The 23,631-nt window shown below is 40.8% G+C and overlaps 1 protein-coding gene across 7 annotated transcripts in view; it reads left to right on the forward strand.

Annotated features, from left to right (window-relative positions):
• The window catches only part of Vwa3b (von Willebrand factor A domain containing 3B), a 197,238-nt gene that overhangs the window by 38,640 nt on the left and 134,967 nt on the right, over positions 1 to 23,631 (forward strand). For all 7 annotated transcript variants that reach the window (XM_090336461.1, XM_090336462.1, XM_090336458.1 and 4 more), the window contains exons 8-9: positions 4,745 to 4,846; positions 20,665 to 20,861. In XM_090336461.1, coding sequence (XP_090192587.1) covers positions 4,745 to 4,846; positions 20,665 to 20,861 — 299 coding nt within the window. The remainder of the gene's footprint in view (positions 1 to 4,744; positions 4,847 to 20,664; positions 20,862 to 23,631) is intronic.

Here is a 23,631-nt window from a genome sequence, read left to right on the forward strand (position 1 = left end):
GCACCAGCAGAACCACCTGACATGTAGAAGCTGCTCAGCTTGTCTTTGACAAATGAATATATTAATCAACTGGATAATTGGGGTTTATCCTGTAGATGAAATGCAGAACATTTGACAGAGAAGTAGTGTTCGATAGCAGGTGCTCTTGTCAATTCTTGCTCTTGCAATATGAAAACTTGTATGTCCTGGGTCTCATTTCATGTGTCAGGCTACCAAAGAGAGAAGCCAATACCCGCTACAAAACAAAACAAAATAAAAAACCAAAAAGACCCAGCAGCTTCAAATAATGCCATTCTCAGGGGATTAGCATTTAACATGAACCTTCAAATCATTATCCTGCACTATATGGGAAGGTCAGAGGTTGTGGTCAGAGCTATTTAATTGGTTGCTCTTTGAGGCCCCTTGGATGTCTCCACAAACGCATACTTTGCTTTTGTGTAAGACAAGTCTCAGCTGTCTTATTCTATGGTGATCAGGGCCTACATTCAAGTCTACATTGTGGATTTTGTCTCCTCTCTGGTTAAAATTCACAGAACCTATTGACCCCAAGGTTTCCTGTGCCTCATTCTCTGTCTTCTTGAATTTCCTGAGGAGTTTTATTCCTCAGCTGTGGCTCTCAGGTATCACAGCAAAATCCTGTTAACCAGACCATAAAACTGATAGCACTAACTGGGCAACTATGGCTCATACCTGTAATCAAGAGTAAAGATCTGAGAATTGAGGTTCAAAGCCTGCATGAGCAGGGGAGTCTATAAGACTCTCATCTCTAATTAATCACCAAAAAGCCAAAAGTGGAGTTGTGGCTTACAAAATAGAGTGTCATTCTTTTTTTTTTTTTTTTGCTTTCAATCCTTGTATGTGTTCTTGGCCATTCATCTTTAGTATTTAGCACTTTATCTTTTATAGCATTCATACAAAAGTGTCCCCAGTGTGTATGCAAAAGCTTAAAGAGTAACATTATAATAAACATTTGTGTCCATTGTAGAGTGTCATTCTTGAGCAAGAAAGCTAAGGGACAGCGCCCAGGTCTTGACTTCAATCCCCAATAACTGCACCAAAGGAAAAAAGAAAAGGCACCACCTTCTCACTGCCTAAGCAAAATATTAAACCTGTGTATTCTGACATAAGCATTAAAAAAAAAACCCAACCTGTGTTATTCTTTTCATTAGACTTTTTTTTTTGTCTTTTAAAGCAAAGCCAATTAACTGCTTGGTTTGGAGATATTTTGCCCTCTAAATACAGCAGAGTAGCGGCAAGAGTACAGTGTAATAACAATCCTAGTTTCTGCTCTCACAGGATCATGTTCCCATCACTGCAGCCCTTAAGACACATTTCCTGCCCCCCTGGATGGTCAAGAGCTAAATTGTTGGAAGCTTCTCCTTTTGATGCTGACCTGTGGGATATTTTTTCTTAAGACGTTTATTGACACAACTGAAGAAAAGACACATTAGAAACTTTTACAGAGAGAGAATCCTACTATTTATCACCTCTACACTAGGCAGGCAGCTGAACTTTAGTCTTAATTCACAGTAGCCAGGAGTCCTGTGGGCTCATGCTCCACGTTTAGCAGCAGTGTGAGATATTTTTTTAAAGCTCCACTATAGAGCTCAACACATATCATGTTTCAGTCCTCGGGCGATGGTTCCAGGGCCATGCTGACCATCCATTTCTGTCAGGGATTTGTTACTTGCTTCTTTCAGAACAGAGCTATTAATACCTTCATTTGAACTAGCTATCTTTGGGAGGACCAGAACCTTAATGTCTACTTGCTTTTGTCCTACCCTTCTTGACTATTTTAAAAGTTAAAAAAATGGACTTTGGCCTACAAGTCTATCTTGATGGTTTAGGATCAGTCTGTTAGCTTTGAGTGGCCAGATTTCCTATTGTGCCTCCTAAACTGAGTGGTGGTCCAAGTCCCTGAGGTTTTAACATCTCATGGATCTATGAGCTATTATATAGACAGACTTGCTTTGTGGAGATCTCATCAATAGCTGAAGGAAGGGCTGCAAGGCTCCCTTTTCAACATCTATTTCATTTTCAGGACTTTCCTGCAGATCAACTGGTTTGGTATAGTCAAACCTACCTGTCTTTGACTCCCTGCTCTGCTACTTGTTTGTGTGACCTTGGAGATTTCACTCTGCCTCAGCTTACTCAGCCATAGGTGGGATAGGAATATGACTTTAAAATAGTAGTGACAAGAAATGAGAAAGTGTTTAGAAAGGTCTCAGCACAATACCTGGCATGTAACTGTGATCATCCAAAGGTCTTATTAAGAGTTTGGACTCAGCTTTTGGCTTTAAGGATAACATTATCAATGATCTATAAGCTATCTAGTCTGTAGAATATTGGGTTTCTCTTTTTAACTAAAGCCAGTCTTGGGCTTGAGCTCAGGGTCTGAGCCCTGTCCTTGGACTTTCTCGAGGCTAGAGCTCTACCACTTGAGCCTCAGCACCACTTCTGGCTTTTTTCTATGTATGTGGTACTGAGGAATCGAACCCGGGTCTTTGTGCATGCTAGGCAAGCACTCAACCACTAGGCCAAACTCCCGACCAAGAGACTACAATCTTTAATTTGTTTTCATCTTACCAGAAGCAACCTCTAAAGCAAGGATTCCCATTACTTCCATGATACCCCCCAACTAGTGCTAACAGATATAGCTGGTTCCAAAGATGTCACTGGAGATGTGTGGGAGGCAGGAGATACAATGGTGGAGGCCATCTGTCACCAACATCTAGAAATTATCCTTCTTTTTTATCTCTTTAGAAGAAACTATTGAAGTTTGCTACTTGACCATAGGGTAGGTACCTTTTTATGATCTCGTAAGTAGCATAAAGAACAGGAAGTGAGTGGAGAGGGCAGTTTGGAAAGCCCTTTGATGAAGACTTGGTAACTTATCCATAGTAATGAAATGAAGCTCCAGATGGCCCAGCTAGCCCAGCTTCAAATAAGGCTTCAGTGTGGCAGGACTGCCTTCTGCTACCTAGGTCTGCTCCTCTTCCCCTTAGGACATAGACCTAGTTTTACTTAGGGCTGTAGTTTACCTGCTGAGAAGCCACATTTCTCCATTTCCTTTGTAGCCAGATGGGGCTCCAGGCTCAGTTAAGTAAAGGAGCTTTTGTGTAGGACTTCTGAGAATGGTGCCTAAGAACACCGATTCTATTAGGGGTCTTATGTGTCCCTCTGAATTCTGATCTCTAATGTGGAAGTGTCCCTTCGCCTTCTAGAAACCATCTTGAATCCTGAGGTGACTCTCAGTACATAGGATGCAATGGAGTGACAAGACAGAAGAAGCATGTATCTTTAAACATTTTTTTCTAAAAAAAACCCCAAAAGCCAAAACAAAAAAACACCCTTTTCCTTCATTCCTTCGTGTGTGTGTGTGTGTGTGTGTGTGTGTGTGTGTGTGTGTGTGTGTGTGTGTTTGAACTCAGAGCCTGGCCACTGTGCCTTAGCTTTTTACTCAAAGCTGGAGTTAACACTTGAGCCATAGCTTCACTTCCAGCAGTTTTTTGTTGATTAATTGGAGAGACCAAGACATGTGAAAGGGTATCAATGTATGTGAATTAATGCACCTTCTATCTGGCAAATATCATGTAACCCTTCTATTAATTACAATAAAAAATATATGAAAAAAAGAGTCTTCCTTGCCTGAACTGACTTCAGACTGTGATCCTCAGATCTTAGCCTCCTGAGTAGCTAAGATTAGAGTTATAAACTAACAGTGCCTGGCTAAAGTGAAACTTTTTGTTTTGAGAAAACTGTACATTTGCACACCATTACAAGAGACAATACTCGGTTACCCAAGTAACTCTTCTCAGCCAGAGTCATAACTCTGATGTAGTTAAGGTCCTCCTCTTAGTACTTAGAAGTACTTTGATTACTCTGTCCTGTCTCTACTTCCTCCTTACCTCTGAAAACCACTAACAGAGCCTGGACTTTGAAAAAGGTAGAGCTTCATCACAGGCTTTGACCACTTAACCGCAGAATAAAATTTTGAAAGAAATTATTTGTATGAAACTATAGTAATCAAGCCATATTCAATTTTGTTATGCCATATAGCCAACTCTAACTCTTTTCTAAGATAACAAAAGTCCAAAAAGAAAAAGAGTTAAAAAAACCCAAACAGTTATATTAGAGTAAAATAAAGACTTGTACAGGATTAGGAAAGAAAGGATTTGGAGCAAAAAAATGGATCCTGCAGGTAAACTCGGGACTAAGATTCAGAGAATCATAGTTTGAAGTCAACAAGAGCATTCAGAATCTATAAGAGTCTATCTCTAAAATGACTAGCAAAAAGCTGGGATGGAGATGGTTCAAGTGGTAGAGCACCAGCCTGGCAAATCCCAGTGCTAGCTAAACAAAAGAAACAAACAAAGAATTGGGAATTTCTACTTTCCTGTAATACTGAATTCCTTTCCTTTACAATAATGAATCCTGGTTTTTGACTATTTTTATCCCTTATTTCATTTAACTACCACATATAATTTATCTTAAAATATTGTAGCTATTTCAAATATTTACAAGAATTTATTGTATCCTAAAGTCTACACTTATGGTTACTGGAACATAATACAGCTTTGAAGATTTCATTTCCAAGTCTCAGAAAGAGATTAGTGGGGACTACAAGTTCAGAGATGTCCTAGACTCTTGATTGGAATACACTAGGGTTGCTAGCATCATGAAAGAGTTCTGGAGCTTTAGGACCTGTCTCCACTAGCTGCTTACTTTATTCTTTCCTTTCCAGGGGCTGGAGTCAGAGAGGACGTGTTTCTCATTTGGAGGGAGCTGGAGGAAGCCTGCAGCACACTGGCCCAGGTCCAAAGTCTGGTGGCCCTGACAGACTATGGTGGGTACTGTTGAGTGTTCTTAGAGGAAAAGGGCCTTACACGTTAGCAGTTATGAATGGAGGATTCGTTCCATGTTCCTAACCACAGGAGCTTCTTAGCTAATCTCTCAGAAGCTATTGGAAAAAGCCTCCAGAGCTCTGCTATAGTATATACACATGCAAGTATGTGTGTATGCACACCTGAATGTAGATTGTCAAAGAAAAGCCAGATTTGGATAGTAGTTCAAGCTGTAGAAAAAGCTTCTTCAGGAACTGTTTCAAGAAAGGGGAACAGGCCTGTCTAGAACCAGGCTTCCAGTTCTGAGTATAGTGTGGACCTGTGTGGGGAGCAGACAGTGGATGGAAAATTACCAAGAGGGACCTCAAGGGTAAAGAATATGCCTGGACTGACTTAGGACTGGTTTTGAAGACAGGCAGAGTGATCGGACTTCCCCAGGGTGGGGAGTTCAGAGTGTGATTATACCCATGTTGGTGATCTAGCTATATTGACTTGGCAGGCTTTTGGTCAAAGGATAGCTAATGCAGAGAGAGCAGGAAGTCCGAAGGTTAAGTGCCAGGTGAAAAGAGAATGCAGAAGAGCCTGATTTAAGTTTGGTCAAGGGCAAATCTGCCAAGAGACTTTTGCTTTTAGAAAGCCCACAAAAGCTAAAGAACTTAGTGATGATGTATTTGACTTGGCCTTTCCTGAAAACTGAATCATACTATGACTCAATTCTTTTTTTTTTTTCCCCTCTCAGGACTAGGGACAAACTCAGGGCCTTTTATTTTGTAGGCAAGGGCTGCACCCCAGCCTCAACATTTCAGTTCTTTTTTTTTTTTTTTTTTTGCCAGTCCTGGGCTTGAGCTCAGGGCCTGAGCACTGTCCTTGGACTTTCTCAAGGCTAGAGCTCTACCACTTGAGCCTCAGCACCACTTCCGGCTTTTTTCTATGTATGTGGTACCGAGGAATCGAACCCGGGTCTTCATGCATGCTAGGCAAGCACTTTAACCACTAGGCCAAACTCCCGGCCCAACATTTCAGTTCTTGTTTAAGACTATTACCTTTGCTTCTTTGAAGACTAAGGATTTCACTGTAAAAAGGGGTACTGATTAAAAAAGGGGGGGAGTATAGGCCAGGAAAGAAACATATGTTTATCTGGAAAGGGATAGGTAAGGAAGAATCTGTGTTATTCATATTAGAAAGATATCACTAAAATCAACCTGTGTTTCTTAGTCTTTAGCTTAGAGCTTTTTCTGTAATTTGAAATAGTCACTCAGAATTTATAGGAAGAATTGATCAGTTAGTTGAGCACACAATGTGTGTGATGTGCTTCCCTAGGAACTAGGCTTGGGTTTAGTTTATTTAATTCTCATAACTCTCGAGGGAGTAGCCATTGTTGTCCCCATTTGGCAAGTGAGAAAGCCAAGGCATGGAAGGAATTAAATATCTGGCCCATAGTTATCACATAGGCAGTAAATGGTAGAATCTGGGTTTTGAACCCAAAATTTAGAACAGAGGCCTGTTTTCCTAGTTGTACATTTTTAAAAAGTTGACAGTGATGATACTCTTATGTAAATGTCACTTTCTCTCTTATTAGCTGCATCTATCTTTGCCAGAAAAAAATGAAAATACAGGCCTGGTGTTGATGTGCTCTTGTTCCACCCACCATTCCACCGAAGCATAGGGTATTTGTATTGGTGAATGACACTGAGACTCTGAGAAGTGTTTTTCCTCCTCTTTATATTCTTATCAATCATAGCATTTTTGGAAACAAAAATTGCCCGAGTATTAGAGTGAGAAAGACCTAGTTAACCAGTCCCCAAAACATCATTACATTAGCTTGAGTTAATCTATTTTCATCTTAGTTTGTTGTTCTGTTAAATGGCTGTTATTTTCGTCTAAGAGGGAGAGTTGCACATGTAAGTCAACTAATGCATGTTTGGCACCAAGTAGGTATAGGGAATTGGACAGTTCTGTGTAAATTCTTGAGTTAGTGGAGGATTTTCCCCTCTATGGCACTGGGGTCTTTTAGGGTACACCTGTAAACAGTGGAAGTACATGCACATGCCATACATGCCAACATTGTACACAGCTCTTTGCAAGTACTAGCGAATCTGATACTTATCACAATCTTTGGATACAACTTCTATAACTATTTTCTCTGTAACTTATCCAAAGCCACATTCTAGTAAATGATGAAACCTTGATTTAAAACTTGCTCCATTTGTTAAAAACAACAACAAACAAAAACCATTCCTGTCGCCTCCTGCCACCAGACATTCTATTCATATGGGATGATACTGGGATTTTTGAGCGCTCCAGGTAAGCCTGGTGTACAGCAAAGTTTGCTGCAGTGCCTCCTGGTACTGCCCTCTGTAACATAGGCATCCTTAGGGAATGACAGCAAGGCAGACAGGTTGGCTGCAAATGAAGATGCACTTAAAGAGGAAAGATGGGGACAGGGATATGTATAGAGGGAGGAAGAAGTTTAGGCATGGGCAAGCTCTCTCTGTCTCACTTGATAATTTCCTTACAACAGTTGTTTTTTTGTGTGACTTCAATATCTTGGCTTGGGTCAAGGTACTAGTGGCTGGCTGCTTTGCTAAGCTGCCTGTCTGAAGGTCACAAAGGAGGGACCCGTCAGACTTACCTAGAATGACTTTTCACTCAGACCAGGTTAACATCTCTCCAGGCAGAGAGAATAGTGATTCTGTTGCTAAGGTATTTGGAGGGAGTGCTATGGACCAAACTGTTACTTTCACTCCCATTCATATTTTGAAGTTCCAACCCCCATGTGACTGTTGGGAAGTAGAGCTTTTCAGGAGATAAGTAAAGGTATTAGTTGTTAAGAAGGACAGAGCTCTCCCCTCCAAAGCTTACACAGTAAAGGCCATATGAGGACAAAGTGAGAGTCAGCTGGGAAGAAAGACTTAATTGGAATCCAAGGCTGCCAGACCCTTCATCTTGGTAGTTTTCCAAAAACTGTGAGAAGATAAGTATCTGTTGCTTATTTATTTCAACCAGTGTCAGTATGTTTATGGAAGCACAAGAAAACTAAAATAGGTAGTATTTAAGTTTTGTATAGTTAGTTTTTAGGGTTAATCTATGTTATTTCTTCAGAAAATGGAAGAGCTCTGGACCTCTGAAATTGGACAATGATCTATAATTGTCTCTTATTTCAATCTAACATATGCACATCTCCCAAACTAAAACCTGAAATAACTCCAAACAACATTTAAAAAATACTTTGAATATACTCAAAGTTTATATTTTAGAAGGAAAACTTGATCAGAGCAATTCTTCTGTTGCAGTCATCTGCCACAAACTCCATTCTGGTGTAGAGTAATCATCAAAGCTTTTGTAACCTTGACTTGTCCCCAGTGGCTGCATGGAGATGTCATCTGCTCCTCTTCCCACCTGCAGCCCAGTGTTAGTGAGGCAAAGTCTGAATTAGCTCAGGACACTATGTTTCCTTTCTAGGAAGGTGGAGGCTATTCCCTCAAGTTGAGTGATGAAGGCATACATACCAGTGGAGAGTGGGTAGCAGCAGAAAAGGAGAAGGGGCAGATTGTTAGTTAAGTGACCTACCATTCCGTGGGGAATCTTCAGGTAAATTACACAAAGTCCCCTGTAACTAGCAATCCCTGTGTTTCCCTATCCTCAAGGTTGGCACAAAAGACATATAGAGAAAAGAATCTACACAGAATCTTCCTTGAGAATTTATGTGAGTTCTGATTGGCTTATGCCTAGAAGGAAGCTACCTGACACTAGAAAGAGAAACATTGAAAAAGGATTAGAAAGAAAAGGTTTACACAGACCCATGAGTAGTGCTTGTTTTTACTAGCCTTAAAACTTTGAAATTTATGGAGATATGGGTAGACTCAGAGGAAGATCTTGTCTCAGGAATAGGAAGCGATTATCTTTAAACTGAGCTACCTGTCTGGGCATTTGTAAGAAATAAAAATTAAGGCAAATGAATAGAGAGAGATAGAGATGGAGACAGAATAAGTTGTTTCTAGTTAGGATAAGTGCAACTTAGAACAAAGCTTAAAAAGATTTATAGGACTCTAAAACCATCCAGTATCCAACAGAGTCATAATGATTGGCAGGGATAAAAAAATAGAAAATGAGATTCGTAATTGAGAGAAAAATCAATCAAAACTGACATAGTAGAGCAAGATGGTAGCTGTATAAGATTCTCATAGCAGACACACCAGTGTACTGTATACCTTCAGAGCTATTCAGCCATCAAACTACCTTCAGAAATGCTAATGAAATCAGAAAAGAGACCTTCATGACTACTTTTAGTATAATGAACCAAAAAGACATGCTGAAACAGGCAGAGAAGGAAATCTTATCATCCCTCCAAGTAGCCCAAATGCCAGAGACCTTCCCACATAGTGGAGAGAGAATTCGAGCCAGGCTTTAGATTTTAAACCCAGTGCTTGGCAAAGCTTGATGACCCCAATTTCCAATCTAATAGCTGCAGTCTGTGCAGTTGAACTGTATATATGTTAGGCCAGGTGGCTGTCTCTACCTCACTTTTTCGAACATGGGTAACACAATGAGGCAACATAAAGCTAGCTAGCACAGGATTTTGCCTTGGAGCTCTGTGCCAGACATGCTAGGGTAAAAACCACTAGCTGGTAGACACTAAAGACTATATAGAGGCAAGAGCCAAAGATGGTGCCTTTTAAATTGACCTCAGCATCAGATAGAGGCCTATGCATAGGCAGACAGATTCAAGGTTTGGTTGCAGTATTTCCAACTGCAGAGTAGACCTGAGACATCCTTTCCCCCTCTCCCAAGACTGTGCAAGCCCCTGCAGCTGCAAGTGAAACCAATCTTAGCATAACCTTTGATGGATAAGAAACTGCTTCTACCCATCCTCCAATCTTGAGTAGCACAGTTATCTCAAAGTCTGCTCACAAATATAGCTTGTAAATTGCCCTGGCACCAGGCCTCAGAGACCTGTGCCCCAGTGAGCTTTGTCCTGCATCTTATGCTAGCTGTGGCATGAGCAAGTATCAGAGACCAAGCAAGTTACTTGCAGCTGTTCAACTTGGGCCCAACTTGGTTTCCTGTCAGCTAGCTAGCCAAAGGTCTACCTTCGCACAATACCCTCACCTTAGGCAGAATAGTATGGTTCAAGAACCTATTTGTTGAGGTAGGATAGGATGCTAATCTAAAGACTTTGTCCTAAAATTTTAGTGCTGGGTAATGGTGAAACACCATGTAGATTCCAGTAGTCCCTCCCCCAGGCCTCCATGTATATGGAGCCTCTGGAACCTAGGATAGTAGATTTCACTCCCAGCCAGCATCACCTAAGGCCAGTTGCAGTGATCTTGAACCATGAGTTGACCTCAGCAATTGGTTGCCCAAGTAAAATGGGATGAGATCCTGTCCCAGTGTTGTACCAGTCCATGGAAGGTTGTGGCTTAGGGTATCATACACTTACTTATTGGTGGCAACAAGTTGATATAGAAGCTCAAAGCAGGTCTATTTTCGGTGAGTCTGCTCTTCATTTCCCATTGAGCATCTGAGAGATTGTAGCCAGGGGCTTTTTTGAAAAGGAAGCTATCTATCATCTGAAGTTGAACTGCTCTAGGAGTCCGAAACAGCATACTCCTTTCTCTGGAAGTTTACATACATTCCACTGCACTAGCTCTGTGGGTAGCTTCTTTATAGACCAACATTGGTTCCATAGACTGACACCAACCCATTACATTTCAGGGAATAGGTGTTGTGACACAAAGAGGAAGAGTCTACCTTCCTGAGTTGGGAGATGAGGGCGCATGACATCTACAACCAGGGCTGTAGCCAGTCATGGGTGGTTTCTCATGGCAATGCCCATGAAGTTCCTGCCACACCCCTCTTTTAGTGTACTGGAGTAGTCTTCAACTGACCAGCTTTGCCTGGTGCCAGTTGTGAGATACTCTTGATCATTCCTGAGAACAGCCCCTCAACTAAGAGGAATTTTGCTTAGTTTCAACCACTTGTACAATCCATGCTGGACTCTTCAGCTGATAGAGCTGAAAAAACCTCTGCACCCTGTACACCCTGTGTAGGGAGGTCTGAGGACCCAGCCCTAGGCAGCACACTCACAGTAGTGGTAGAGAAGAATCATACAATTTTAACTGGCACAGTGTCCATGTGTCCCCACTGTTTCTCCCACACCTTGTCTGGTCACTCTGCTGACACGAATGGGTATGAGTGGCTGTGACTCTGGCCCTGCCTTTCTCCATGAAGCTTTTAGACCCATACCAGTGTCTTTGGAGAAGATAAATGCTTTAGTCTCTTGCATTGGTACTGGAACAGCCAATACTAGAGACTCTTAATAGAGTCAATTTTGCAGCACCAGAGGAAACAATACTCATCATCTGACAAGGTCCACCACTCTGACTATGGGAATAATCATACAGGTGAATCCCACGTGCACTGTTGTCTATGCCATATTATCTGCCTGAATTGCTAGATTGTTGGCTCTCTAGCCAACACTCTAGTCTAGTCTGCAGTATACCTTTGTGCCCAAACTAACTAGTCACAACGCAGCCAAAGCCAGACTCAAAGAAACATAGGCTCCATGGTTTCCCTCATTTGTAATAATTAGTATATGCCAAGATAATCCTAGCAGAGGCTCACAATAGCTTAATAGGTGTGAATATATGACCATGTATCATAATGCCAGTCAAAATGAAAGAAATGGAAATGAGGTTTTCTTTTTAATGTATTGTGTGAAGTTATTTCTTTAAAAATTTTTTTTTTCTTTTGGTTTATCTCCTGTTGTCACTTTTATTGGTACCCTGTATCTTATATATATATTTATCTGATTTGGGGAGGGGAAGGGGAATAACAAAATGGTGAGACAAGTGACAAAGGGCAAAACAATACTTACAGCATCCTCACAAGGCAATATGTTCCAAGTGAACTTTACTACTTGGAGGCAGGGAGAGGAGACAAGGGGAGGGGAAGCAAGAGAAAACAGAGTGGGTAACACTGTTAGGCAAGAAATGTACTCATTACTTTACTTGGGGCTGGGAGTTTGGCCTAGTGGTAGAGTGCTTGCTTAGCATGCACGAAGACCCAGGCTTGATTCCTCAGGACCACATACATAGATAAAAGCCAGAAGTGGAGCTGAGGCTCAAGTGGTAGAGTTCTAGCCTTGAGAAAGTACAAGGACAATGCTCAGGCCTTGAGCTAAAGCCCAGGACTGACAAAAAAAAGAAATGTACTCATTATCTTACTTATGTAACTGCAACCCTTCTATATATCACCTTTACAATAAAAAAGTCATTTTTTTTTACAAAAAAGAAGCTGCAGGAAAATTACACTTCATACCCCAACTGGGAAGAAATTCTGTATTACACAACAAATTGATATCACAAGACACATCGTCAGAAGAAGCCACTTACTAAGAGGCCATCTCATAAAATTATAGATAGCCGTCCTATCAGGTGTAAAAATCTCAACATAAGAATATAGGAATTATTAAAAAAAAATCTCAAGGTTATATAACACCTCCAACAGAATATAACTGATAAAGGATTCCCATGGTATATAAATGGATGAACTGTGGACAAAAATTTTAAAAGAATGATCTTTTAAAAGCTCAATGACAGTATGAGGGAAGGTGCAGAAATGGAGGGATAATGGGTAAACCAATGCACAGAGATACTCACTGAACACTGTGTTGAAATGAACTATATAACATATAGGTGGGAATAAGAGGGAAAACCTGGGAGAAAGCAAGGGAAGGGGTGTCAGCAAAGAGAGGTTCTGAAGAAGAACCAGTAGGAAATCTTGGAGATGAAGAGCTCAGCAAGTCAGATGAAAAATTTAGCAGAAAGCCTCAGTAACTAAATGAAGCAAAACAGACAAACCATATTGTAGCTTGAAGACATGTCTTTTGAAATACCACATTCATACAGAAATAAAGAAAAAAAAACAAATGAGCATTCAAGATTTTGGGGATACCACTAAAACATAAAATGTCCACACCATCAGCATATTTGAAGGGGAAAAAGTAAAGATTAAGAACAAATAAAAATTATTCAATGAAATGATTCTGAATGAAATGGTTCTGAATCTTAAATAAAATACAGACAATCTAGGTACAGAGCCTTTTAGAACTTCAGATAGATATGACCAGGAAACATCCTTATCATGACATGTAGTTAAACTGTTAAATGACCAAAAGCGAATAATACAAATGATAAATAGGAAAATTAACTGGACAATTTTCAAATGAAGAAATGCAAATGGCCAATAAATACATGAGAAACATTATCCATGAGGAAAATGAAAATCTAGGCTTACCCCAATCAAAATGGCTTTCACCAAGAAAATAAACAACAAATGCTAGCAAGAATGCAGGGAAAAAGAAGCCCTTGTATACTGTTGGTGGGAATGGAAATTAGCTCAGCTCTTATGGAAATCAGTATGGAAGTTCCTCAGAAAATTAAAAATAGAACTTTTGTATGATCCAGTTTAACCATTTCTGGCTATATAATGAAAAGAATCAGAGTCAGCATAATAGTAATACCATAGTCATACCATGGTATTACTATAATAGTATAACCATGTCGATCACAGCACTATTTACATTAGCCAGGTTATGCAATAAGATTAAAAAGATGAATGGATAAAGAAAATGTGATATAAACAATGGGGTTTTATTCAAGTATAAGGAGAATGAAATTATGCTGCTTTTAGGAAAGTGAATGGAACTTAAGATCATCATGTTAAGTGCAATAAGCCAGTCTCACAGAGACGAATGTTTTTTTCCCCATATGTGGAATCTGGAGGTAGGGAGAAAAAGACATGAAAAGAGGGAAGGGAAGATAATAAAGAGTAATCAAGAGGGTAACTATGATCAAAGTACATAATATGCATTTCATTATGGAAATGTCAAATGAAACCTCTTACATTGTACAATTAATTTTTTTAATACTGAACAAAGAATTTTAAAATCTGTCAGACAAAAGTGTAAAGTCACATTTAAGGACATCCCCATTAGATTGCCAGCATATTTCTCAGCAGGAAACTTATAAGCAAAGAAAGAATATAATGATACATTTTGAGCACAGAGAGAAAATAACTGCTAAGCAAGATTACTACATCCACAGAACTGAAGGAGAAATAAAGATCCTACAAAGAAAGCATTATAAAGGCGCTATGGGTATAATCCTTCCAGTTTAGAGTGAAAAAAAAGATAATACCATCCCAAGAGCCGGTGAAAATATAATTCCCTCTAGAAGAATAGATCACAAAGGAGAAGCAAAAACAAATAAAACCATAAAGATGAATGAGAGGAAGAAATGAGTAAAAAAAAAAGACAACTTAAAAAAACAAACAAATGGTAGATACAAGTCCATAGCTCTGGATAATAACTGTAAATGCAAATGGTCTTAATTCTTCAATTTAGACATTTTTTACTATTATAAAAGTGATAGAGGCGTTACAGTCACATGTCCGGTATAGTCCATTTCTTTTTGGACAATATCACTCTTTCCCTTGCTCTCACTCACTTTTCCCCTCCTGTCTCCACTCACAAGTTAAATAGCTCATTTTCAACATAGTGTCTAATGAATACCATTGCTGTATTTGCTCAACTGTTGTCCCTCCATTTCTCTGCCCCTGCTTTACCTTCCCACGGACATATAAACAAACCAATCAAAAAGTTAATGCATTCAAATCAAGGCCAGAGGTATGGTTCAAGCAGTAGAGCACCAGCTGTGAGCAAGCAAGCAAACTTAGTGAGCTCAAGAACATGAGTTCCACCTTAAGAAATAGAAATAATAAAAATAAAATAGGCAAAATAAAAGTGGGGGTAGGCGGGGAGGAATGTTAGCAGTAATAGCTTCTTTAGAGCAGTCCACCCTCCAATAATGACATACAGATACTGAAAGTGAAAGGATGGAAAATGATAGCCCCAGCCAATGGAAACAATAGAGAAAACGAGGCTTACCAAATACTGTTTCTGTTGTTTTTTTAAGATCAAATTGAGACTTGGCAGGGGGGACAAGAGAAGGGGTGGAGGAGAGGAAAGATAGAGGGAGAGAGAGAAGGAGAGGGACGTGCAAGGAGAGGAAATGAACAAGAAAGGGGACAGTAAGGGAGGAGAGAAAGGAGGGGAGGAAAAGGAAGTGCAGACTGAAAAATCCCTGATGAGACTCATCGCTAGAAATTACCAAAAAGCTAGAAGTGGAGCTGTGATGAGAGTAAAAGAGAGAAAGAGAAAGAAGAAGGAGGGGAGGGGAGGAAAAGGGGGACAAGGAGGAAGGAGGGATGGAGAAGAGGGAGAGAGGAGATTAAAATATTAGGAACAAAGTACAATACTTATACAATGAAAAAAATCACAGAACATCATTGAAATTAACATGACCTTAGTAAATGCAAAAACGTCAATGTTCCTGAAGACCTAATATTGTTAAGATGGCTGTACTTCACATATTGACCTACAGATTGATCTCAGTTCCAATTTGTAGCAAACATCTGGATTGATCTTTGTTTATCTTTGTACATTATCTCCTCTCCTCCCTCCCATTCCACACACTAGTTCTGGGGATTGGATTCCAGTTTCTCAAGTGTATGGCTGTTTTTTGTTTGTTTATTTGTTTTACTTATAGGAGCTCAGGAATATGGCTTAGTGGTAGAGTTTTTGCCTTTAGCATGCATTAAGCCCTGAATTTGATTCCTCAGTACTACATGAACAGAAAATGCCAGAAGTGGTGCTATGGCCCAAGTGGTAGAGAGCCTTGAGCAAAAGAAGCTCAGGGGCAGTGCTCAGACCCTAAGTTGAAGCCCCAGGACTAGAAAAAAAGTTATATAAGGTACAAATTGATGTCTAAAAAAATTGTTCCTCAACGATTTTCAATTTTATTTTTTTTAATTTTTTTAATTTTTATTTTGCCAGTCCTGGGCTTGAGCTCAGGGCCTGAGCACTGTCCTTGGACTTTCTCAAGGCTAGAGCTCTACCACTTGAGCCTCAGCACCACTTCTGGCTTTTTTCTATGTATGTGGTACCGAGGAATGGAACCCGGGTCTTCATGCATGCTAGGCAAGCACTTTAACCACTAGGCCAAACTCCCGGCCCCGATTTTCAATTTTAAATGCTCATTTAGTTGTAGACAGATTTCAGTGTGGCTTCTGAGCTATTTGTGCCAGTAGTCCCAAGTACTCAGGAGGCAAATGCTGGAGAACCCCAGCAGTTTGAGAGCCTACTAAAGTAAAAGGACTGGACGTATCTCAAGTGTTTAGAGCAGCTCAAAGCCACAAGTTCAGTCTCCTGGACTGAGTGAATGAATGAAGTCTGCATTCGTGTTAGTGGTTTCACTCTTCCTGTGGGCCTACCATTAAACTGACTGTTGCTCTCCATTTCTCAATAGTCAGCAGCAGGTGTTATAGTTTTAAAATTCTTCCTGCAGCTGTCTTATTCACTATTTCATCTTAAGTAATTTTTAAAGACTTCTTTCTTTCAGAATTCCAAGGCCAAAGAGCAGATGTGGGAGATGTAAAATGTATCTTTGAATGGGCTTTAGCAATTCTCCCATGTTCTTTTTCCTTATTGATGTTTTTATGTTCTTAATTTTTACATCTGCTTTTATGCCTCCTAATTTCCCTTCCCTCTTTCCCCATTTGCCTATTCAGATTATAGAAATTAGAGAGCCTTAAAGCTGGTAATCATCTTTCCAGTGATTTATTGACAGACTATATAGCCCATGGAATCTTTCATTACAACAGAGATTTTACTTAGATTTTTACAGGCTTTATAAGGAGGAAGTAAAATTATTTCAGGGAGGCAAACCCTGGAATTTACCGGGATTTTATCTATGAAGTTAATGGTTACAAACTCTACTAGGCTCCCCAAGGTTATGTGACAATTTACTTAGAACATATTCCCATTTGACACCATCACACATTTATAGACATGTGATTCCAGCCTGCCATTGAGTCCCATGGGCCTCAGCCCTTAATCTATAACCCCTGGGACATTCCCAAGCACATTAACTCCTATCTCTGCAGAGAATCAGTTTTGCAGAATATTGGGGAGTTAAAATCCTCATCTCTTCCACCTACCTCTGACCTGTCACCCATGCTCAGCACATGATAACAGAAAATATGTCTCATGCCATACTGTCACCACTTTACCTCTGGCTTCAGACCAGGACGGGCTTCATGTTACCTTCAGAGGACCTACAGCCCTGCAGCTACTGACTGCTGAATAATTCATATGGCTGAAAACTTCACTCACCTGCCTCGCCAACAGGAAGCTTTTCCCGATGCCTGCTGTCTTTCTCCCCCCACTTCCCAGAATTCTGCTTTTTTTTCTTATCACCTTCTTTCTCTACCCTCCCTCTCTCCCTCAATCTCTCCCTCCCTCCGTCCCTCTAGTTCTTACCATCCTTTGCCTGAATTTAATACCTCATGGCACCTATAACAGGGTATTGGACAATGTGTAGCAAGATATGCTCTATAAAATACAATCTTCTACAAAGTTAGCAGAAGACTCTGGACCTAAATCTCTTCAAATTCTCCAAATCTAAAGCTGTTATAGTGCTGCCCCCCTCACCTTGGTCATTCTCAGAAGAGGGGTTTAGAGAAGACCTATAATCAAGAACTCCTTGTGACTTTTATTTTCAAGTTCTTCAACTTCTGCCTAAGGTGCCTGTTTATGAGTAGCAGCCATTGGCATGCAGGGGAAACTGTGTTTGTGGAGCCGCTGTGAGCAATATCAGACTTCCTCTCTCTAGATATCTAGGTTATTTGTTAGCCAAGATAGTTTCCTTGAAAGGCAGGTGATTAGCATGGCAAGACCAAGGTGCCAGACAGTGGAGGAGAATGCAGAGGGGAGTGGGGAGAAACTCCATTATAGGGTTGTAAATCCTTGAAGGTTAGAGGTCCTGGGGAAAAAAAGGACATAAACAAAGGACAGGGGAGGGAGGAAGTGGGCACTGATAAACCATTTATCATTTTGCTGTGTCCCTGGCTATAACGATGATGGGTTTCAAAAGCATTGGCAAGTACAAATTATTCTTGAAAAGCATTGGAAGATTGCTAAATAGGATGGAGAGAACCAGGAAAGCAAATTCTGTGGCATAGATGTGTTCCACCATCTGTTTACTTTGCCTATTACTGAGAAAATCTTTAGCAATCTGTCAAGTGGAATAGGAAAGCCATATCAGCAGCATCGGCTGTGAGCTCACACTTCTACAATAAATGAAGGCTCTGTAGGTGAGAATTCATGTAACACTCTTAATTAAGATAACTGCTGGGGAAATGGAAGGAACCACAAAGAACCACTTAGTAAGCGACACTAATGAACAGATGATGCCCTTCCTTGCTCTGCCTGGAGACAAGGAGGCTCAGTCTCTAACTAGTGTAATTAGCACTGAAAATGAAAAGATTTCACTTCTTTTCCTCCTTCAGTTTTTGGGAAACCTGGGCTCTTTGATTTTAATTGCTCAGTTGCTCCTTTCTTTTCCTTTTGAAACTTCAGATTGCTTTAGGGTATTCATCTGAATCCCCTCTTTCCAGCCTATCACAGCAACCCGCAGTTCCATCTTCAAGGGGCTGCACAGTCCTGTCCTGGGATAAGTTAAAAGTTAGTTTCTGCCTCTTTCAAAACCTTTGCTGGGATTGGCTTACAACAGACTTTCTTTGTAAACCTGTACTTGTTCTTGCTGAAGGGCTTTGTCTTTTCCTATGAAAGTAAGGTGAAACAGTGGAAAGATGTTACAAGATGTGTGTTGCTATGGAAATAATTGATTGAAAATTGCATTTCTTTACTTATGGGGGAGGGGAAGCAAAAAAGAGGAGACAAAAACTTAGGGACTAGTTGACATAATCAAGGAAAGGCCATTGTGGAAAAAGTTTCTCTAGAGCCAGATATTGTCCACAAAAGTAGTGTCCTCTTTCTGCTGCTCTCTTGGGACACAGCAGTCTTACAGAGGAGCCCCAGGGTAAAAGCTCTGAGAAGCCTGTCTCGAGCTCCCCTAGAAGGGCGTGAAGACACCTTGTGATTCATGTGCAATCCAACTGCTGGCATTCAGGATGGTGCTTCAAGGGGCTTTTGATGCTGTGTTGGCTTAAAGTTCAAAAGCTGAAACAAGCTTCTTTGATGAGTTCCAGCTCCAATTGCTTCAGAGTGAATTTCCTCGGAGGTATATTATTAAAATGTGAGAACATGGCTCATGTGGAGTAGCTTTTTTACATATTATCAAGTAATAATTGCCTCCAAAGTATTTTTTCTTTAAGTCTTAGTCTCATTAAATAGCCTCTTAAATATACAGTAAGGGGTAAGTCTGGGTGGTAATTTGTTTCTCCACAGTGAGTGCTACTTTTAGATTTTAGTCAGTACTTTGTATCTTCAGAGTCTACATCCGAGGAGTCACGCAGCTTTGGATCAAAACTATGTGGGAAAATGGCATACATACTGCATATATATAGACACAATGGTTCTGTCATCATCTCCTAAACAGTACAATAGCAATCACTTACATAACAGTTACACTGTATAGGTATTTTAAGAAATCTACAGATAATTTAAAGTATATGAGAGGATCAAGTAGGTTATATTCAAAGACCATACCACAAGCCAAACATCTTTGCATTTAGGTGACTGCAGGGCATCATGTAGCTACCCAGAAATCTCAATAGTGAGGGATAACTATACAGGTCCTCTGGGTAATTGGTGTTCTGCGCTATATGGTCACTTGATAGCATGATCAAGGTGAGATATCCTTGATATGTAATATCCTATATGTGCTAGATACAAATAGGTGAGATATCCTCAGGCTTCAGGTACCTAAGATGACGAATGAGATCTCTGGATCGACAGAGCTGAGAGCCAGGTTCTGAATAGAGATAAATTCACCAAAGTAACAGGAGCTTCATGAGAGGCAGTCACCAGTCTTTGCAAGCTGACTTATTCTACCTCCCTCGGGCTGTATATTCCAATTCTGTTTCCCCTCATTACAAGGTACCTCCATATGACATTTTTTTTTGGCCAGTCCTGGGCTTGAGCTCAGGACCTGAGCACTGTTCTTGGACTTTCTCAAGGCTAGAGCTCTACCACTTGAGCCTCAGCACCACTTCCGGCTTTTTTTTTTTCTATGTATGTAGTACCGAGGAATCAAACCCGGGTCTTCATGCATGCTAGGCAAGCACTTTAACCACTAGGCCAAACTCCCGGCCCCATATATGACATTTTTTCACTTAGGACTTGGGTGCTATCCCTGAGCTATTTTTGCTCAAGGCTAGTGCTGTACCACTTGAGCCACAGCTCCATTTCTGGCTTTTTTGGTGGTTCATTAGAGATGAGAGTCTCATGGACTTTCTTAACTGGGCTGGCTTCAAACCTTGATCTTCAGATCTCAGCCTCTAGAAGATGGGGTTACAAGCATAAGCTATCAGTACCTGGCTAAGGATACTGTTTTTTGAAGTTCAGAGAGTTCAAATGATATGGCTTCCTTCAGCTTGAGTAACATGACCAAGTCAGTAGGTGATAGAGTCAGGACTTGAAGCCAGAGCTCTGACCCTAAGTTTTAATATCCTCCTGACACACAGCCTTAGTTCAACATCTGACTCCACTCGGGCCTGGGGCCAGTCAACTTAAACAGAGGAGGAAAGGAGATGAAAAGTAACAGATTCCTGCTGTCCAATGCCGTGAGCTAACTCTTTGCCAGTTCTACTTTTAAAAGCGTCATTTCTTGAAATGAAATATAGCCTTTGTGTTCTATCAAAGAGTATGTTCCAGCTCAGTAAATATGAAGTAAGGTGTGTAATACGAATGACTCATGTAATATGAATGGCTGATGATCTATGATTCCAAAAACAGAGTCAAGAACACTGCCTGTTGAGAATGAGCCAAATCCAGAAGACATCTGGGACTCTAAGAAGTGGCTAGAAAAATATGGCTTGAAGGCCCAGAAGTTGTCATTTTATGATGTCCTTGCTGAATGTTCCTTCCGCCATGCTGATGGAGTTGTTGATATAAAAGCCAAACCAGAAAACGAGTCTGTGCAGACCAGTGCGGTAGGTAAAGTGAACTCTGTTGGGGCCATATCCTTCCCATGATGCCCTAGGGGAGTGAGGCCATAGACAGATCAGAAGCCAAGGACAGGATCACACTAAAGGCAGCAAGGAGAGAAATCAGGTTGGGTTTCCACGCATCGAAGTGCTTTGTATCTGTGGGGATGGAGATAGCATCTTGGATTTCTAGATGTCTTAGTCTGGTTTGTGTTGTTGCTATATCAGAATACATTGAGCAGAGACTCTTGTTCAATTTCTTTTTCTTTCGTGCTGGTACTGGATCTTGAACTCAGGGTCTCAGATTCTCACTCCTTTTTGGCTCATGGCTGGCATTATACCACTTGAGTCATGTCTCTAGTCCAGCATTTTGTCAGTTAATTGGAGATAGTCTGAATGACTTTTTTTTTCCTCAGCTGGCCTTTTGAAACACAAACCTTAGATCTCAGTTTTCTAAGTAGCCAGGATTATAGCCATACACCACCAGCTAAGCTGAGTGTTTTATAAAGAAAAGAAGTTGTCGGTTCCAAGATCTGGCACCCTTGCTTGTTTGACTTCTGATTAGGGTTCTTTAGTTGTCTCAAAACATGCAGAGATGCAAAAAGGGAAATAGCTAGATGCAGAAGAGGACTAAGTGCCAGGGATGTGTCACTTTTTAACAGCCTACTTGTAGTGTGAGATTCCCTCACTCTGGGAGACCATCATTAATCTTTCAGAGGCAGTGCTCATGCTTTTCTATTGGGCTTCATCTCTTAAAGGTTCTCCTACCTCTCAACACTGGGAACCAAGCATTTAGTGCATGATCTTGGGGAAATACTCAAATTTATCTAAGCTATCTGTTATTCCTATAGAAATTCAGACATGGTAAGTCCCTGAATTATTTATCATTATGTAAAAAGAGAAGCTATGCATTTCCCCAACATTGAATAGAAGAGAGGGACTGCTGATGAGTATGCCAGAAGACCACCTGTTAGCATATAAAAGATTCCAAGTAAATATAAAATTAGATTCTCCAGTGGGTTAGAGCAGCAAATGAATGTGTTCTGAAAACGTTGAAGCTGTTATTCCATTATGCTGAATATGTTTTTGGTTTTGTTTTGTGGGTCATGGGGCTTGAACTCGGCGTGGGAGTCTGGGCGCTATCCCTGAGCTCTTCAGCTCAAGGCTACCATCCTACCCTTGAGCCAAGCTCCACTTCCTGTTTTCTAGAGGGTTAATTGGAGATATGAGTCTCAGCATCTTTTGTACCCGGGCTGGCTTTGAACCTTGATCCTCAGATCTCAGTCTCCAGAGTAGCTAGGATTATATGCCTGAGCCACCATGCCCAGCATTGTGCTGAATATGTTTTGTGGGCCTATTCAGTACAGTGGCTGTGGCTTGGCTCTGGTTCCCAAGGAGAGGAGAATGTTCAGTAATAATATTTTCCAAATTTGAGCATAATTCATGTGAGTCATGAGGTCTGAGGTGAACCCTAAGCATTTATATCCATAATGTCTTAGTTCATTTCATGCTGCTGCAACTAATACCTGAAATTGGGACTTGATAAGAGATGAGGCTTATTTGCTTATAGTTTGGGAGGTCAAACGCATAGTAGAACATCTGATCAGCTTGTGGTGGGGCTTTATGTTCCAGCAACTCAGGGCAGAAAAGCAGAAGGAACTGGAAGGTGGAAGGTCGTGTGTGTGTGTGTGTGTGTGACAAACAGATGTACTTTGTAACATTCACTCTAGGGGTAACTGAGTTCTGAGAAACCTATCTCCCTCCTGCAAGGAAAACTTCCATCTCTTTGCCAGTCCCGGGCTTGAACTCAGGGCCTAAGTATTGTGCTTAGACAGGTTTTGCTCAAGGCTAGCACTCACCACAGCACCACTTCTGGCTTTTTCTGTGTCTGTAGTACCGAGGAATAAAACCCAGGGCTTAGTGCATGCTAGGTGAGCACTCTACCACTAGGCCAAACTCCAGGCCCTTTAATCTCTTTTAAAAGCCCCACCTTCCAACAGTGTCATATTAGCAACCAAACCTTAACATGGTGGAGGAAAACCAGCAAATAACAATCCCCAGGTGGTGCTGAAGATGCTGGTCCACAGGCTGCACTTTGAAAAATAACCCAGGTATAGAATAGGGGAGAAGAGAGGGTAATGGTGGATGAATATGGTCAAAAGAATGAAGCATACATATATGTATAATATGAATGAGAATGTTTTAGTGAAACCTATTATTTGTATGACTAATAAAACCTTTTAGAAACAAGATTAGAACCACAAGACTTAGAATAAAAAAAAATCTTAGAAGTATGGAAAGACTAAGCACTGTCATTACATGAAAGAGATTTGAAAAGCCAAAGGGAAGCTGTGTTATGAGGTGGTAAGATCCTAGCTATACACTGTGATGTAAGGGCAAAGTGTAAGTCCCAGAGCTTACCTTTGGGTAATGCAGCCTGTGGGACAGAAAGAGAAGGCCCTCAGCAGATAGTGTGAGCAGATAGTCTTGAAGCCTGTGGTGCAGTGTCAAGATTATTACTGAGGAGTTGTAGGTCCCACAGAGGAGAAAGTCCAGTGTCTCTGGCACAGGGTTATGATGGCTGACCACTGACTTCCTCAGGCTCTCTCTCCTGTAAGGCTTTTGCCTTTGGGATCACTTTCACCATGCCACGTTGTTGTCTTGCTTCTTACCAATGTGTGTTTACAGTGAACTGAAGAAGGAAATGTAGAAATGGAGTTAAAAAAATGCAGAACTGACATGTAAGTCTTGTTTCCTGGTGAATCCTGGGATGCAG

Source organism: Megascapheus bottae, chromosome 7, assembly GCF_031878675.1.
Source record: "Megascapheus bottae isolate mThoBot1 chromosome 7, mThoBot2.hap1, whole genome shotgun sequence".
Classification (NCBI taxonomy): domain Eukaryota; kingdom Metazoa; phylum Chordata; class Mammalia; order Rodentia; family Geomyidae; genus Megascapheus; species Megascapheus bottae.